The 20,038-nt window shown below is 44.9% G+C and overlaps 1 protein-coding gene across 1 annotated transcript in view; it reads right to left on the bottom strand.

The window, feature by feature from the left end:
- Positions 1-20,038, bottom strand: part of LOC141056095 (ephrin type-B receptor 5-like) — a 96,683-nt gene that overhangs the window by 61,775 nt on the left and 14,870 nt on the right. Inside the window, exons 5-6 of the mRNA XM_073552752.1 lie at positions 12,328-12,412; positions 11,512-12,220 (exon numbers count right to left, since the gene is read on the bottom strand). Coding sequence (XP_073408853.1) covers positions 11,512-12,220; positions 12,328-12,412 — 794 coding nt within the window. The remainder of the gene's footprint in view (positions 1-11,511; positions 12,221-12,327; positions 12,413-20,038) is intronic.

Below are 20,038 nucleotides of genomic sequence, written 5' to 3'. Positions count from 1 at the left end.
AGTCGTTATATTCTTGTACATAGGGGGCAGTATTATAGTAGTTCTTGTACATAGGGGCAGTATTATAGCAGTTATATTCTTTTACATAGAGGCAGTATTATAGTAGTTATATTCTTTTACATAGAGGCAGTATTATAGTAGTTATATTCTTTTACATAGAGGCAGTATTATAGTAGTTATATTCTTGTACATAGGAGCAGTATTATAGTCGTTATATTCTTGTACATAGGGGGCAGTATTATAGTAGTTCTTGTACATAGGGGCAGTATTATAGTAGTTATATTCTTGCACATAGAGGCAGTATTATAGTAGTTATATTCTTTTACATAGGGGCAGTATTATAGTAGTTATATTCTTGTACATAGTGGGCAGTATTGTAGTAGCTATATTCTTGTACATAGTGGGCAGTATAATTGTAGTTATATTCTTGTACATAGGAGCACTATTGTAGTAGTTATATTCTTGTACATAGGGGCAGTATTATAGTAATTATATTCTTGTACATAGAGGCAGTATTATAGTAGTTGTATTCTTTTACATAGGGGCAGAATTATAGTAGTTATATTCTTGTACATAGTAGGCAGTATTGTAGTAGTTATATTCTTGTATATAGGAGCAGTATTATAGCAGTTATATTCTTATACATAGGGGCAGTATTATAGTAGTGTAGGGATTCGACTCGCTTAGGTGCAGCGGGAGACAAATATGCGACAGGTTCTTCCCAAAGTTCATGAGGTTTATTTGCATCATAAACCCACAAGGCAGCACATTACCAAAATAGCCTCTAGCTTAGGCCAAAGAACACAAATTTCCGTGGTTGGAGACTCGGACCGAGAGTCTCAGCACATGCTGGGAGCTGTAGTCCTCCCCATATACAACTTTCTGTAGTGTCCCACCTGAGCACATGGAAGTCTGTCCACACTCTGACAGACTCTCTCACATGTGCCAAACACCTCAATTACATAGCCCTGTAACCACACCCACAGGTGTTAACATGGCTATGACATCACTAAAGGTTGTATTGCACATAGACACACACAGGCTTCCCTGACACAGTGTAACAGAAATATCAGCAGTACCTCTGCTGATCAATACACCCTGGAGCCTGCATCCCAAGGCCACCCACCTTGAGACCCATAATGGTCATTTAGGACCCTGCTCCTGTTACCACACTGAATGTGCCTGTACACCCGTCCTGGGACACCCACACAGCGCCCCATAGCTAACATAGTGGTCACTACACCACATACCTCCCCCCACAGTTCAAACTTGTGGGGTTGAACACATGACATCACCCAGGTATCTTGAGACCTGGCACCCATGTCACCTTGCCCTACAAGTCGAGAGGACCATCTCCGTCTGTTTCAGTAGTCATACTGCATCATATTTACGTTAGGCCTCCGCCGCCCCCAGCGGTCAGTATCTCGGCCTTGGGCTTTGGCCTTCCCGTCAAAGTCCATCAGGGTGACCAGGCACTCTTTAGTCTCCAACTGTCTGCAGTGCGCTCCGTCACCCGACCTTTCTCTCACTAGCTGGCTCTCCCGGTTCGTACGGTCATGAGTCCCACGTCCAGTTGGGCTAACTGGCTGGTCTGAGTCTGACCCTCTGTCGCTACGTCCACCACCGGGTCTCGTGCCTATGCTACTAAGATTAGAACTGCCACTTGCGGACTCTCGACGTTCTTGTCTTCGACTACCTGTCCTTTCATTCTTTGGAGGATCCCTTCGGGTCCTTACACCTTGGGTTGGAGGTGGACGCCACCTGATGTTCTCTATCTGCTCATTCATCTGCAGTCGATCCTGTCTTAGCTGCTCAATCTCCTTCAGGTACGCTACCCGATATTCCAAGAGCATGCGAAGCTTCCCAATGCTTTCCACCGAACCAACCACAATGACAGGAACCATGTCATCTTCAACAGCGACTTGGATTTCACCAGCAGGTGGGATCCTCACTCTCTTCACACTGGATCGATTCACCATCTCCTGCATCACCTTTCCAAGTCTGCCAACGACTTTCCCCACCAGATTTCTGGGTACCGGAATTATGTCTTCCATAAAGCCCAGCCGACTTTGAGCCTCCCTTGCAAGCTCCAGACGTTGAGCGGCTTTCCTATTACGCTCCACGAGCATCTGTTTCGTGCGGAGACATTGTAGGTGCATCTCCTTCAGGACAGCCACCCTTCTCTCTGTGTCTTCCGTTTCTGCCAGTATCACCAACTGGTTTGTTTCTGGTGCCCAGATCACACTATAGGCCTTTACTGCCTTTTTAAAGGTCTCGTGCACACCTTCACTGGCACACGCTTCTCGCACGTCTTCGGGTACCTCCTTCACGCACTTGAAGGTCATGGACTTGCTCTCATCCTGGATAGATGGCTCTGGGTTCCCCACGGACACTTCCCTCAAGGTATCTGCCAAGACCGGGTGACTGTCTTGTGCAGCTCTTGGCTCACCATCTTCCTGAGATTTACAGTCTTCAGGACCCTTTTCCAAGATGGGCTTTGGCAGTTCTGCCTTGCTATCAGTCGGGCATGGCCGCTGTACGTCTTCGCCCATTCACTTCTTCTCCCGTAGACGACCTTTTACTACTCCACTGAGTTCTTGCAGAACTTTATCTCGCTCCTCTGCCAGGTAGCGACGCTCATCCTCTCTCCGGAGAATCTCCTGTTGATGATTCTCTTGGGCCTCTCCGAGCACCTCCATATCCTTCACTATAGCTTTGTTCATAGTTTGACACGCTGACAGGTGCCCTCTGAGCTCAGAGACTTCCTTCTCCAGCTCATCCACTCTGTGCTCAGCTGCTTGCCTTAGGACTCTTTCCCGTTCGACATGTTCTGTTACAGCTATCAGCTGTATCTCATGGTCCTGCTCTCTTTTGTCCATCACGTGTCTCACCACTACCTCTTTAATTATATCGTTAAAGGGTACCACTGGGTCAGTCACCCCAGTCGAGTGAACCCTCCAGTTACCGTCCAGCACCAATGTGTCTAGTCCAGTCGTCTCATCTCCCAGCCCACCATCTGTCTCATCACGAGACGTCAGGTCCGTCAGTTGGGCAGATGTACTTCTTCCTCTGGTCAGTTCTACCTCTGACCTGTCCATGTCGGGAGCCATCACTGTCTCAGTGTCCGCTGGCCCCATAGTCAAAGCATCTCCATCATCCGACCAAATGTCATCAAACAAAAGAAAGTCCCGTGGTATCCCTCTACCTTGGCACTCACCACCTTTGGTCCCCTCAAACACTACTCTGTCTACTGCGTAGTTCACCGTGGCCCCGTGTTTACAGCGAACCCAGACGTTTTTCTCGGTCAGAGAGAAAACGAGAGGAGTTCCTGTCAGAGTCACCTGACTCTCTGATTCCAGCCGACCAAAGGCTCCTTCCCGATGCAGCATCACTGTACACATCTGTGGCCCATCATTACTCCCCGAAAGGATATTCCACATTCTGAAAAAGACCTGCACATACACTGCGGTACTCCAGACATACCTACTGAGTCACCCAGTGCTGTCACTTCTTCACACTTGGCCCTTTTCTGGACCACCACCCCACTTTGGGTCACCTCTCCCTTTTGGGACTCCACCCTTTTTGGGTTACCACTCCAATTTGGGCCACCGCCCCCTTTTGGGACACCACCCCTTTTTGGGTTACCATTCCTATTTGAGTCACCGCCCCCTTTTGGGACTCCACCCCTTTTTTTGTTACCACTCCCTTTTGGGTCACCGCCCCCTTTGGGACTCCACCCCTTTTTGGGTTACCACTCCTTTTTGGGATTTCCCCATGTCCATTCTGCAGAACTTCTTATGCCACAGTTCACACAGTACAGTTTGTCTTTTAACGATACCACACAAGTCTTTGTTGGCACCAACACAGCTCCTGCTGTCACCGATCACCGGCACCTCCGGCTGCTGTTCACACACACACAGCGGCACAGCGGCTGGTGTCACTGCAGCTCCTGCTGCGCCATCTTCGTGGACCCGCCGATCCACCGGAAGCCGCTTGTCACCTTCGTAACCCCGCCGGGTTACTGGAAGCCGCTTGTCACCCTCAAAGATAAAAAAACCCACAAAAGTGCGCCCATAGGGCCTTACCAGTGCAGGTATAATGGGTTATGAAGCAATAATACAGGGTACTCACCCTTAATAGTTGTGTAAAGCCACAACTACTGTATCCGCTTAGTCACATGCAATAAAGCTGCAGCAGGATGGTGTAGACAGACAGCGTCTGCTACCAATGCTCCCAGGGCAGATCCCAAAAAGAAAACACCAGGTCCCTGTGCTGTGAGACCTTCGTGACCCCACTGAGCCACAGCAAGCACCTTCAGGTTTTGCAGAGGAAAAGAAAAAAAAAAAAAAAACACATGCACAGTCTCTCACATGTCCTGTCCGTGTGCCACTCAGGACGTAACGCCTCCACCTGAGACCGTCCAACACACAGGGCACACCGGGTGCTATTCAGGGAGCCGACCCTCCTCCCAGGGTCTCCCAACACACCGGCCTCACCAGGTTCAGGGGCTCAGCGGGTGCTCTTCAGGACATCCGTCTCCGCCTGAGACTGCCCAACACTCACGCCTCACCAGGTCCAAGGTCATAGCACGTGCTTCAGGGCTCCTCCCAACACTGACCCTCCAGGACCTTGCTCACTGACCCCTCCAGGAACACAGTCTCTCACTGACCCTGGTCAGTGCAACACAGACTCCTGTCTGTTATCTGTGTCGGCCACACAGGTTCCTGGACGCCTCTTCTCCTCCAGAGGTATCCCACAAATATTAACACAGTCACTTTCTCTGACCTCGGTCAGTATTACTCACGGTTGTCAGACCGTCTGCTCTCCTGGCTCAGAATCGCCAGCGCTGCCACACGTGCTTCTGGGAATCGCTGCCCGCAGTCTGTCACCAATTGTAGGGATTCGACTCGCTTAGGTGCAGCGGGAGACAAATATGCTTGTACATAGGGAGCAGTATTATAGTAGTTATATTCTTGTACATAGGGGGCAGTATTATAGTAGTTATATTCTTGTATATAGGGGGCAGTATTATAGTAGTTATATTCTTGTACATAGGAGCAGTATTATAGTAGTTATATCCTTGTACATAGGAAGAGTATTATAGTAGTTATATTCTTGTACATAGGCGCAGTATTATAGTAGTTATATTCTTGTACATAGGGGCAGTATTATAGTAGTTATATTCTTGTACATAGGGGGCAGTATTATAGTAGTTATATTCTTGTACATAGGGGGCAGTATTATAGTAGTTATATTCTTATACATAGGAGCTGTATTATAGTAGTTATATTCTTGTACATAGGAGCAGTATTATAGTAGTTATATTCTTGTACATAGGGGTAGTGTTATAGTAGTTATATTCTTGTACATAGGGGCAGTATTATAGTAGTTATATTCTTGTAGATAGGAGCAGTATTATAGTAGTTATATTCTTGTACATAGGAGCAGTATTATAGTAGTTATATCCTTGTACATAGGAAGAGTATTATAGTAGTTATATTCTTGTACATAGGCGCAGTATTATAGTAGTTATATTCTTGTACATAGGGGGCAGTATTATAGTAGTCATATTCTTGTACATAGGAGCAGTATTATAGTAGTTATATTCTTGTACATAGGAGCAGTATTATAGTAGTTATATTCTTGTACATAGGGGCAGTATTATAGTAGTTATATTCTTGTACATAGGGGCAGTATTATAGTAGTTATATTCTTGTACATAGGGGGCAGTATTATAGTAGTTATATTCTTGTACATAGGGGGCAGTATTATAGTAGTTATATTCTTGTACATAGGGGCAGTATTATAGTAGTTATATTCTTGTACATAGGGGGCAGTATTATAGTAGTTATATTCTTGTACATAGTGGCAGTATTATAGTAGTTATATTCTTGTACATGGGGGCAGTATTATAGTAGTTATATTCTTGTACATAGGAGCAGTATTATAGTAGTTATATTGTATATAGGGGGCAGTATTATAGTAGTTATATTCTTGTACATAGGCGCAGTATTATAGTAGTTATATTCTTGTACATAGGGGGCAGTATTATAGTAGTCATATTCTTGTACATAGGAGCAGTATTATAGTAGTTATATTCTTGTACATAGGGGCAGTATTATAGTAGTTATATTCTTGTACATAGGGGGCAGTATTATAGTAGTTATATTCTTGTACATAGGGGCAGTATTATAGTAGTTATATTCTTGTACATAGGCGCAGTATTATAGTAGTTATATTCTTGTACATAGGAGCAGTATTATAGTAGTTATATTCTTGTACATAGGGGCAGTATTATAGTAGTTATATTCTTGTACATAGGGGCAGTATTATAGTAGTTATATTCTTGTACATAGGGGGCAGTATTATAGTAGTTATATTCTTGTACATAGGGGGCAGTATTATAGTAGTTATATTCTTGTACATAGGGGCAGTATTATAGTAGTTATATTCTTGTACATAGGAGCAGTATTATAGTAGTTATATTCTTGTACATAGGGGCAGTATTATAGTAGTTATATTCTTGTACATAGGGGCAGTATTATAGTAGTTATATTCTTGTACATAGGGGGCAGTATTATAGAAGTTATATTCTTGTACATAGGGGGCAGTATTATAGTAGTTATATTCTTGTACATAGGGGCAGTATTATAGTAGTTATATTCTTGTACATAGGGGGCAGTATTATAGTAGTTATATTCTTGTACATAGTGGCAGTATTATAGTAGTTATATTCTTGTACATGGGGGCAGTATTATAGTAGTTATATTCTTGTACATAGGGGCAGTATTATAGTAGTTATATTCTTGTACATAGGTGCAGTATTATACCATTTATATTTTTGTGTAAAGTGGTCAATTCTAATTTATTTACAGTATATTCCAGCAGTAAATATTCTGTTGAGATTTTCGATGTCTGAATGAATTATGAAAACCATTTTCTTAATAAAATTGTTTTTTTTTTCCAGCAAATAAAAATATTATCATGGCCATGCTTTGATTTAATGGCTCCTGCACTGCTAATACTCAATTTCATGTTCTTTTCTCATAATTCCACTTTAATCAGAATATTCCAGGATGCCTCGCAATCTTCAATCTACATAAAATAGGTTATATTGCTAAAAGGATTTCCAGGATTACATTGGTATAAGCAGAGCTGGAGCTCTATACACAGACGATGGAGGAAGGAGCGAGACATGTAACAGATTTGCAATATCTGCAGTGCGATATGTAGTGAACCTCCAAGGTTACACACAGCCTAGAGAGTATCCCACATAAAATCTATCAAATAGTGGTGGACAGATCAGAAAAAGGTGACAGGGATACTGAATTAAGCTCTACTGAAACTGACCTCTCTGACACTGATAACAGAGGTAGCACTTCTAGGGGTCGTCAAAGAGGAAGGGGAAGAGGTTATTATAGAAGTGACAGATACCAACCTCCTAACTTTAGGCCTGGTTTTTTAGACCGACCTTACCAGCTAAGGCTACTTTCACACTTGCTTTTTTTGCAGCGCGTTTTTCCTGCAAAAAAACGCATGGAAAAAACGCAGCGTTTTTATGCGTTTGTATGCGTTTTTAGTGCGTTTTACCGCGTTTGCGTTTTTTTCCAACATTAGTTGGCCTCACCAAAAAAATCAAGATAGGGTTAGGATTAACAATAACCCAAACCATGACTTTACTAACCCTAACCCTTAACCAAACCATACTAACCTTAACCCTAACCCTAACCCTTAACCAAACCATACTAACCTTAACCCTAACCCTAACCAAACCCTACTAACCCTAACCCAAACCCTAACCCTAAACCCTAACTAACCCTAAACCCTAACTAACCCTAAACCCTAACTAACCCTAAACCCTAACCCTTAACCACACCATACTAACCCTAACCCTAAGCCTAAACCCCCTTAACTAACCCCAACTCTAACCCAAACCCCTAATTTCCATTGTCTAAGCAATGGTCAACAAAAAAACGCATGCGCAAAAAAACGCATACATGAGCATGCCAATGCGCACATATGCGCACCCATAGACTTACAATGGGTGTCTTGCTGTAAAAAAACGCATTGCGCGCCCATGCGTTTTTTTGAGGCAAGTCGGACGCCCAAAAAATGCAACAGGATGCATTTTGTGCGCCCGAGCGCACACCACAAAAAAACGCATGCGCGTAAAAACGCATACAAACGCATTTGTATGCGCACATAAGCGCATCCCATGCAAAATATAGGGAAAAAAAGCGCATGCGTTTTTTGGCACTAAAATACAGCGCAAAAAAACGCAAGTGTGAAACCAGCCTAAGGATCTGGAACCCCTTCAGCAGGGACTAGATTTATAGGTTGTAAATTTATCGGATAGACAACTAACTACAATTGAAATGTCGGTATTGTCTAAAGGCCTGTCTTTTATTCCTACCTTGGACTTCTTTTTGTTTGACATGATTAAGGACCTTAACCTGTTTGTTAGAAAACTAAGATGGCACAAGTTTTTTAAACAAAAAGATTAAAACAACTTGCATTGAGTATGACATTCCAACAGATATGCTTCAGGATGTTCAACTTCTGGCAGATCTTGACAATGTTCCGGCAACAGACAGGGGTTTGGGTCCGTTCACTCACTTAAAAAATCCCAGTAAAAAGATTGCTCCAGTTGGAGGTGATCTGTCAGCTATAGATGTGTTTTTAAATCTAAGCACCAAGGATTTAAAGGAGTACACTCAGAAACAATGCAGGCACAACATCACAAAAAGTCAAATCAATGCCCTTCGGGGTTTAGAAATGGATAAATCCCTGATATTCAAGCCCTCTGATAAGGGGGGAATATTGTGGTGATGAATGTGGAAAAATATGAGAACATGTTCCTCTCTCTCCTTAATGATGAAACTACATATGTACGGGTGTCACAGAACCCCACATCCAGATCTACAGTATTGTGGATCTAAAGACTATTCTATCTAAAGCTAGAACTGATAACCTGATTAGTCATGATGAATATTGCTTCCTTCTCCCCAGCACCCGGTGATGGCTACTTTCTACGCTCTGCCCAAAATCCATAAGGGCCTGGACCCCCTCAGGGGAAGACCCATCGTGTCTGGAATTGGGAGACTATGTCAGAACATAGGGGTATATATTGACAATATTCTTAGACCATTTGTCATCTCACTCCCCTCATATATCAGGGACACGATGGATCTTCTCCGAAGGCTGGAGGGTATCTCCCTTGAATCGGACATCTATTTGGCTAGCATCGATGTGGAGGCTCTGTATTCCTCCATTCCACATGAAAGTGGTATAAGGGGAGCTCAACACTTCCTTGCCACAAGAGGGTGCCAATTTCAGGCCCATAATGAGTTGGTGGTGACCCTCCTGGATTTTGTTCTCCACAATAACTATTTTTGTTTTGATGGGCGTGTCCTCCACCAGCTCAGGGGCACGGCTATGGGCAGCCCTTTTGCGCCCAGTTATACAAATGTGTTCCTGGGCTGGTGGGAGGATAGCTTGGTGTTCACTGAAGTCCATGAGAAATATATGGCCCACATTGATATGTAGGCCTGGTTTATTGATGATATCTTTATCTTGTGGAGTGGCACCAAGGAATTATTTCAAGAATTCATGCTGTCCCTTAATTGTAGCAACATTGGGCTCAAGTTCACTTCTGATTTACAGGAGAGACAATTACCATTTCTGGATGTAATGATTACAAAATCCACGAGGGGTGACAGCTTGGAAACATCTGTCTACAGGAAACCTACCGCCACCAACTCACTCTTGAGGTGGGAGAGTCACTACCCATACCCCCTCAAAAGAGGAATTCATAAGGGTCAATACCTTAGGTTAAAACGTAATTGCTCTGATAATGCTGATTTTAAGGTCAAGGCAGACGATCTAAGTCTTAGATTCTAAGGCAAAGATTTCTATCCAGAGGGTAGCCGGACCGCGTGTTGAGGGAGGCATATCGATTTGCGAGCCATCAACCAAGGACTACGTTGTCAACTCCCCGCAATAGAGAAGAGAGGGTACCAAAAGAAATGAGAATAATTTGTTCTTTTGATAATGCGGCACCTGCGGTGAGACAGATCATTAATAAACACTGGCACATTCTTAAAATGGACGAGGACTTGAGAGATGTGATTGGGGAAAGTCCCCAAATCACGTATAGGAAGTGCCGAACCCAGAGTGATCGTTTGGTACACAGTCACTTTGCCCCACCGAAACAGGAACGTGGCTACCAAGGAAACCGGTAGGCTGCTACAAATGCGGGAACTGTGTGGCATGTGTGATTCTGTTGAGGTGGGGAGGGAATTTTTCAATTCTACTACACAGCAACACTATAAAATTAAGGAATTCATTAACTGTAAAACTAATGGTATTATTTACAGGGCTCAATGTGATTGTGGAATGACCTATATTGGGAAAACGATCCGAGAATTCAGAAGACATATTGGTGAGCATTTGTGGGATATTCGTAACCAGAGGGCTACACTGCTCACTACTACTGTATAGTATGTTTTATGCATATGTTACTTTGGGGTAAGTTTTTATCTCACCCCAGTGTTGGATTCACAGTTAACTGCTCAGTACCACTGTATAGTGTGTTTTATAACAAATGGTGCTTTCCAGTAAGTGTTTATCTTGCCCCAGTGCTGTATTCACAGCTTCACTGCTCACTACTAGTGTATAGTGTGTTTTATTCAGATTCTGCTTTCCGTTAAGTGTTTATCTCACCCCAGTGCTGGATTCACAGCTACACTGCTCAGTACTACTGTATAATGTGCTTAATGCAGATGCTGCTTTCCAGTACGTGTTTATCTCATCCCAGTTCCAGATTCCAAGCTACTGCTTAGTATTACTTTATACTGTCCTCAATGCTCCTGCTCTGAACATGTGCTTTGCAGAGACAGGAGAGCTGGAACTCCTTATGTCTGTATGTGTGTTGTGTATGGGAGACATCATAGCAGCTTGTCTCCTTCCACTAGCTCAGAGACAACTTAAATTTAGAGAGAGAGCCTGCAGAAGGTAAAACTGGTAAGAAATGTAGGATACAAGTGATAGAATGTTCAAAAATAGTGTGCTTCCTCATGTACACTTGTCACCAGAAAAAAAGGAACTCTTGTCTCAGGTTCTTACCAAGATAACTTCAATCCTCACAAAATATTTCCAACGTAGATTCACAGCAAAATTTACAATGAGACCAACATGTTGGCTCATGCCATATCGTATGCTCATTGGGGGCCAAAAGTGGCCAATCTATGGTCACCAACCCAACTTTCCATCCATTAGTGGAGGAATGGGTAGGTAGAATATGACCCCACTCTTTTTGCCTAGGCTGCAGAGCATGCAAAGTTCTACCAATTGGGTAACAAGTAATATGTAAGCTGAGCCTCGCTGCTGATGAAAATCTATGAGCTTCCTCTATGTTTCATCAGACCTTTTACGTAGTGGCTACTGCAACACAAAATTCTAATTTGTGGATCATAGTTGGCCTCTTGAGTCACACAGCATGTTGTACCTTACCTCGACATTCAGTGCCTTCTTCACTCTCTTCTCTTCCGGGGTTACAGATGCAGCTTCCACTTGACACCATCCACTCGCCCTCTCCTCCGCAGTGTAGACTGAGTCGCGTGGTACCCAGGAGGTGAGCGCCATTTACACAGTTCCCTATGGCTTCTGCCAGTGATGCCCCTCCATCTCCACTCGATGGAGTCTCAGGAAAGGATGCCAAGCTCCTCACAGAAGCCGGACACTTATAAAAGTAAACTTTTACTCCAGCTAAAGATAAACAAGCTCCCGAATCCACAAACGCCAGGTAGAATCCATTTCTAATAATTGGCCCAAAGTCTATCGTTCTCTCGTCCAACCGAGGACCCTGCCCACCTTTTCCCGGGTCTCGTGAGAAGCTTTTGCCAGCTCCAATGGTATCTACTTTTATCCAAGACGTTTCTGTCCATTCCCATTCCTCAGCTTCCATGGCACTGTCCACTTGCCTATAATATAAGGTAAATGTTTCTTTGCAAGCCAGGTGACGCCGAGACGGCGGTGGGCGAAGGCTGGCACAGTCTCGTATTGAGAAACGTAATTTGACGTATGCACGTCGAGCACCGTGGCTTGAGATGTAGCCTGTGCGCAGCCAATTGCTCTGGTTGGAGCGCTGAGCGTATGAGTTGCAGACTTCGTAGGTGCGCAGGAGGCGTCGCTGGCCATCTAAAACACTGACTTCATCCCACTACAGAAAGAGAAAAGAGACGGAAAGCAAAAAATCTGGGTGACAATTGCTGTTCTCCAGCGAAACTCATGGAGGGTTTTACGCTAACATTCACTTGGATCACTCACCCCTTCCTCTGGATGGGTTGACCAGCCGATCTCTGAGGTTTCTAGTGTTGTATCAAGTAAGATATCTGTAATAGAAGGTAGCAATCTACGTAAGTGTTTAAGGATTGAACTATGAGCAAGTCATAGGGAAACGGAGCGCCAATATTACAGTTTTTATTTTGATGCATTCTCTATTTTAATGGTTGATACCATGGATTTACCTTTCCACCTTTCACCTCTACTATCCGAGATTGCACATCTATGAACTGAGCTTGCACTTCCACTATCTGACTACAAACTTCAACAATCTGTCATTATACCAGTAATCTCTGGAATTACACCTCTAACCTTAGTGCCTGAACGTGTAACATCTATGATTACACCCATGTCATCATGGTAGTGTGGGTGGTCTTCTTCCATCTGAGGCTACAAAAATTTGAGATGTTAATTCTGCCATTTGTGATTGCACCTCTTCTACCTCTAGTTACTCCTCTACCATCTGAGATGGCACCTCTGCCCCCTGTGATTGAATCATCATCATCCTCGATAGCACTTCTACCATATGGGTGTAGGGTCGGTGGGCCGAGCTGGGGGGGTGGTCCCTCTTCTTACCGCGCAGAGATAAAAACAGAGACACGATGGAGGCAGATTCTGGGTGCAACAGGTCCAAGTTTATTTCACTCACCGTCCGTCTGACGGCCTCAGAAGCACACCGCACTTCCTTCACCTCACGGCCCTCCGTTTCCAGGGCCGCTTCTCACACACCGTACGTTACACTGGGGACGTGTCTGCACACACCGTCCCCTCCTCACTCGTCGACGCTCCTGACAGGTCCGTCACTGTGGCCGCCTTAGGCCCGTACACCAACAGCGCTTCCACTGATCAGTCGTCGTGTCAAATACGGTGTCTCACACCCAGTGCCTCGTCTATACTGCGGTTCTTCCTGTCAGGACCACCCCCCTGACGTTCTCTCTCCTCAGTCCCCCTGGTTTAGATTCTCCTCACAGCGCACAGACTGTCGCAGTCCTCCTGCCACTGGAGCTCCCCCTGGGGACTGGACCCTTCTGGAACCCTCCCTCAGTATTTATAGCTCTCTCGATCCCCTGTCACTGTAACCCCGCCCCCCATGACCAACGGTTTCTAAAGCCCTAAGCTGTTGTCAAGTCCTTTGCTCACACTCCTCCCTGCCATCTAATGGTCAACCCAAGGTACTGCACATCCACTACACTTTCCTAGCTGTTTCCCCACTGTAATAACTGACACCTACCTACACTGTGCAAACCTTTCCTTCTTCACTCTGACTAGTCCGTCCGTCCGTCAGGTCACCCTCCCTACATGTGACTGCTCCTTTACCATCTGTGACTGTACCTGGGCTATATGTGGTTGCTTTTCTATCATCTATGACTGCATCTATGCTTTTTTGTGATTACTCTTTTACCATCTGTGACTGTACCTTTATCATCTGTGACTGTTTCTATGCTTTATGTGATTACACCTTTACCATCGGTGACTGTACCTGGGCTATATGTGATTGCTCTTCTACCATCTGTGACTGCATCTATGCTTTATGTGAATACACTTTTACCATCTGAGACTGTGCCTGTGCTATATGTGATTGCACTTCTACTATATGTGACTGTACCTTTACCATCTGTGACTATCTCTGGCATTTTAGGTTGCATCGATTCTATCGATGAATGCACCCCTGCCAGCTATAGTTGCATAGCCACCTACTATAATAGCACTTCTACCATCTGAGATTTCACTTCTCCAAACTGGTCCTGCAGTTCTACCATCTATGCTCACACTTCTACAATCAGTGGATGCACTTTTACCATCTGTGACTGCACCTTTACTGTCTGTGACTGTACCTACTGTATGTTATTTGTGGTTGGTCTTCAGCCATCTGTAACTGCACCTCTGCCATCTTAATCTGCACCTTTCTATCATTTAATGCCATCACCACTTTCTATGGTTGTACTTTCATCATCTATACGTCCACTTCTATCATCTGTGATTTCACCTCTGCAAACTAATGCTGAAATTCTGCCTTCTAAGCTCGCACCTCTACACTTGTAGTGGATGCACTTTTACTGTCTGTGACTTCATCTATGTTATGTTTGGTTGCTCTTCAACCATCTGGAACTGCACGTCTGCCCCCTGCGACTGCACCATCACCATCTTTGATAGCAATTCTACTATCTAATCTAACATTTCTACCATCTGTGACTGCACCTTTACCATCTGTGACTGCACGTCTGCCATCTTAGGCTGCACCTTTTGAACCTTTACCATCTGTAGTTACATCACCAGTATCTATAGTGGCACTTTTACCATCTGAACGTTCACATCTACCATTTGTGGTTGTTTGTCTATAAACCGAGCTTACAGTTTTACAATTAAAATTTTACAATTTGAAACTTAATCTCTAGAATTGGATCGGTCTGTTACTGCACCTCTGTTATATGTTGTTGGAGACCATCTGAGGTTGTACCTGTACATTCAGTAGCTTCAACTACACCATCTGCTCCTTGGTAATGATGTAAAATTTTCTACTCTTTGCCAACTTTTCAAATATTCCAGAAAACTTCTAATTGTGCCACTTTTTTTTCCTACATAAAGTGATAGGCAATGGACATGCTTGTGCCTAGGGGGGTCTTGTTCTTGTTCCCTCCCCCCACATTTATGGACTACATTTGTATCTGAGGTCCTTGCTCCAGAGTTGTAGCTAGAACAGGGTGTAGAGGTTGCACGTGGGCAGTGGTGCCAGATGGAGCCTGTAGACCCCCTACTACATGCATGGACCCCAATATCATAAATGGCTCTTCGTAGATTTCAGCTTTTGCACTGGAGACCAGGTGCTTTAGTTTTGCCTCCAGATTGTTCCTATTTTAGTATTTTCATTGCTCCCGAGGCTGTACTCACATTTTTGTGTGTTTGCCTTCCAAGGACTCTCCGATGTTAATTGCGCCTTTCCTTTTTCTCGTATCTCCTGGCATTTCTTTCTGGAGTGTTTGTATGTTTTTTAATCTGCAGGATCAGAAAGTAGGTCATACGGCATGCATGTAGCAGCTGAGACCAGCCCCGGTTTAGACCCGCATTGTTTGAGTGATGGCCCGTGGCGCAGGGTGGGTGACGTCTGCCATGCAGTGTGACACAGAGCTCGTCTCAGCGAGGGATTCTCGCACGGAATGTCATATGTCCCTGACACGCTTTCTATTCTCACTCTAAGTAGTTTCATGTTAGGTGCCTAAAGAATTGTCCTTAATTTCCCCCTGGATCTACATTAGTCAATGAAATGAACTGGAAGATGTTGGAGACATGGAGACCGGAATATGGAGGCAGGACAAGGAGGTAGTTCCAAATCAAACAATATTTTGAAGAAGAAAAATCCCCAACGTAGTCTTTAAACCACAGTCAACCACCTTTCTTCGCTTGTAGGGGACAATCATTTTAGGACATGTAGCTATAAGTTCTGTCTGCTATACAGGAAACTCTCTTCTCATTCCGCATCAACTTGTTTAGGATCTGTCCGACTGCCAGATGGAAAGTTAAGTTGTCCAAAATGGCTAATTTGGGTAGCTCAGGGTCTACAAAATGTTGAGGTCAGCAGAGATGAGTGACTTTGTTCAAGGCAAATTTGCCTTTAATTTTTCCAAAAAAAAGTTTGATTCTCCTGAATCCGAAATTTTGGTATTTGCTTTGTGCATATTCAGCAAAATGGTGGTTGGCTGTATTTTTGTTGGACTGTAAACAGCCAGGAAAAGTGTTAAAAAATAAAATCATAGGTCGCGGCACACCGTCCAGTCCTCTGATCTGTCCAATCTTCTTCTCTTTCCTGCCCGATGGATGACGGACTTTATGGCCACCTTCATAAAAAACTAAGCCTCATGACATTGTGCTGTCATGGTGTGCATGATGCCATAAGGTCCAGTTAGCGCCTTAGGTGGTGCATGTCAAGAAGTCACAGACATCTTTGGTTCAGAGTGAAGATTACCGGGGATGATGTTATATACAGGGGGACAGAGGAAGAGGCCAGGTGGAGAAGAGGAAGAGGACCAACGGTGGGCTGTCGAGGCAGCAGGACAGGTGAGTGGCGACATGAATATTAATTTATATTTCCCACCCTAAGTTTTTGTGCTCTGGGGTTTAGAGATGTTCAGGAGATGAGAATCCCAAATAGAGGAACCCTCCCTCTATAAACTTGGGATTTCTAAGATGGTTGATAGAATTTAGTGACCCCTTTAACATTCTTAGATCAGTGGTGTTCAGATTGCTCAGACTCCCTCCATTAGATAGAACAAGAGGCTCCAGTCTTGCTTTCTTCCCACCAATGTGTCTACAATGGGGGGAGGGGAGGATATTGTGTTGGTTCCCCCTGTACAACTCTATGAAGAATATGAAAATGGTCAATACTCCTTTATTTTATTGTTCATTTTACATAAGTTCATTGCTCCCTTTCTGTAGTTCACTAATGAAGGAAAGACTGGTTGGCACTGAGAACTATGATGAACACATAGAGGTGAATAATTTTCTTTCCACTGTCCTGGTCTATGTCCAATCAGAGCCTTCTTGGCTTCTGGTCTTCTCTTCTGTATCTGGCATCTTCGCAGCAGCATCCTGGGAGCCTCTTCCACTTTCTCAGTCCAGTGTCACTACATCAGCACCAGAGATGCCCAGGATGACATTACGGGGCCTAGTAAGTACCAGAGATGTCCAGGATAACATTACGGGGCCTAGTAAACACCAGAGGTTTCCAGGATGAAATTGTGGGGCCTAGTAAACAATAGAGATGTCCAGGATGACATTACAGGGCCTAGTAAACACCAGAGATGACTCAGGATGACATTACGAGGCCTAGTAAACACCAGAGATGACTCAGGATGACATTATGGAGCCTAGTAAACACCAGAGGTTTCCAGGATGACATTGCAGGGCCTAGTAAACACCAGAGGTTTCCTAGTAAGCACTATAGAGGCCCAGGATGACATGGTGGGGCCTAATGAGCACTAGAGATCTCTAGAATGACTTTGCGAGATATAGTAACTAAGCACCAGAGATGGCCATGATGATTTTGTTGGGACTTGTAAGCACCAAAGATTTCCAGAATGATGTTGCGGGGCTTAGTAAACACCAGAAGTGCTCAGGCTACGATTGCAGGGCCTAGGAAGCACCAGAAATGCCCAGGATGACAATGTAGGGCTTGATGAGCACTATAGACCTCCATGATGACTTTATGGGGCCTGGTAAGCATCAGCGATTTCCAGGATGACATTGTGGGGCTTAAAAAGCAGCAGAGGTGCTCACGGTGAAATTGTGGTGCATAGTAAGCACTAGATGTGTCCAGGAAAATGTTACAATGCCTAGTAAGCACCGGAGATGTCCATGATGACATTTGAGGCCTAATAACCATTATAGATCTCCAGGATTACTTTCTGCCACTTTATCAACACCACAGATGTCCAGAATTACAATATGGGGCCTAATTAGCACTAGAGATTCCCAGGATTACAGTGTGGGGTCTAGTAAGGTCCAAAGATATGCAGGATGACATTGTGAGCATAGTAAGCACCAGAGATGTCCAGGATGATATTGTAGGGCGTAGTTGGGTCACCCTCCCAGGGCTGTGGGGTACTCGGTACCGGGCCCGATGAGCTTCAATGGGAGATGTCACGGCAGCTGGGACCCGGCCCGTGGCCCTGGGTGCCCATTGTAAAAGGGGAATGTTCAGAGTGCTTATGATGATTAGAGTTTATGAATGAATGAGTCGTGATGCCACCTGTGGTGTTCGGCAATGAAGATGTTAAGCCGACGCTGCAGACTGATCCTCTGGGACAGATGGTGGGGTGCAGCAATGATGTTATAGCCCTCCACAGGCAGGGCTGTAGTCCCAGGGCAGAGTAGGTGAAGTGACACGTAGATGGTGTAGTGTCGGGCGCAGGGGATGTAGCAGTGCCAGGCAGGTTGACGCAGGAATAAGTGGAGGACACCAGGGCATGTAGTTCCAAAGCTTTACTCACAGTCTGTTGTGGCACAAGAGCCCATATCCATGTCGTGTCCTCCGGGTCAGGAGCTCAGCCAACTTCCAGGCAAGATGAAGTACTCCTTTCCAACACTCTGCCAACATGTGCCTTTTCTGAACGTCTCCCTCTTAGCGCCTTTAGTGAAGTACTCACAGTACTGAGTTACACTGGAGTTCCTCCTTTCAGATGTTCCTATGAACTCTACTTGTACTGCAGACAGCTGTAGCCTGCTTTGGGGACTCCTTGCTACTAAGTCCCGGCTCACTCACAAAGTTATTGTGCCCCCAAGTCTGGTGTGGGAATAAAGTTGTGACAACTTCTATTCCTCCAGTGTCTGCTGCAGGACCATTAGTATGCATACAACCTCGGGGACCGGACCCCGGCCTTGCGCTTAGAACTTGGGAAGGGTTCTCCTCTAACCCTAATCCTTAGTTCTCTTCTTCTCCTCATGTTCCGTACTAATCCTTTCCTTCTTATGGAGAGTTAGGCTTTCTATCAATGTTCCTTTCCTGTGCCAGCGGACCCATGTTACTGAGGTCGGCTGCAGCACTTCCTTCCTCCATCCCACTCAGGGGATCTTCACTCATCCTCTGACTCTGTCAGACTGACTAAATCCTAAATTCTTCCCGCTCTTTTGATGCAAACTAAACTCCACCCGCCTCCCAGCACGCTTCGTATTCCAAGCAGGGAGCCACCAAAGGGTGCTTTGCTACACTAATATGTTGTGTGGGATGCAGGTGTTGGAGTGTGGTCAGGTGTCCCCACCTTACCTGGATGGTGGGGTACCACACCACAGGAGGAGGTGCAGTACCTCTGTGGCGACTAAACCCTCAGGGGCGCCACATAGTAAGTGGCAGACATGTCCAGGATATTGTCGCGGAGCCTTGTAAGCACCATAGATACCCAAGAAAATACTATGGAGCCTGGTAAGCACCAGACATGTCCAGGATGACATTGTGGGGCTTAGAACGCACCAGAGGTGCCCAGGATGACATTGCAGGGCCTAGTAAGTACTAGAGAACTTTAGGATGACTTTGTGCAGCTTTATAAACAACAGAGGTGTCCTGGATGACATTATAGTCCCAGTAAGCTATAAAGATGTCCAGGATGACATTGTTGTGTCTACTAAACTTCAGAGATTCCCATGATTACATTGTGGGGCTTAGTAAACTCTAGAGCTATCCAGAATGATACTGCAGTGCTCAGTAAGCACCAGAGATGTCCAAGATGACTTTGTGGAGCTTTATAAACACCAGATATGTCCAGGATGACATTAGGAGGCCTAGTAAGCTCCAGAGAAATCCAGGATGACACTGTGGTGCCAAGTAAGCACCAGAAATGTTCAGGATTACATTGTGGTGAATTGTAATCTCGAGAGATGTGCAGGATGACACAGTGGTGCCTAGTAAGCACCAGAGATGTCCAGGATATTGTCATGGAGCCTTGTAAGCATTAGAGCTGCCCAAGAAAATGTTATGGTGCCTATTAAGCACTAGAGATATCAGAATGATGTTGTAATGTAAGGTGGTAGTTGTGGCAACAGGCTGTAGTGTTCCCACACCCTGGCGCCCCACAGATGAAACATAATGTCCTTTCTGCTGTATGTGTAACGAGCGCAACAGAACACTCACGTTGATCACTGGAGTTCCCTCTGCTTTGCTCATTCCAGCTTCAGCTACATGGGTCTCACAAACAACTCCAGTGACAGC

This window comes from Dendrobates tinctorius, unplaced genomic scaffold, assembly GCF_039654945.1.
Source record: "Dendrobates tinctorius isolate UK_male_01 unplaced genomic scaffold, ASM3965494v1 ptg000196l, whole genome shotgun sequence".
Lineage (NCBI taxonomy): Eukaryota > Metazoa > Chordata > Amphibia > Anura > Dendrobatidae > Dendrobates > Dendrobates tinctorius.
This window is presented reverse-complemented; position numbering and strand designations above follow the sequence as displayed.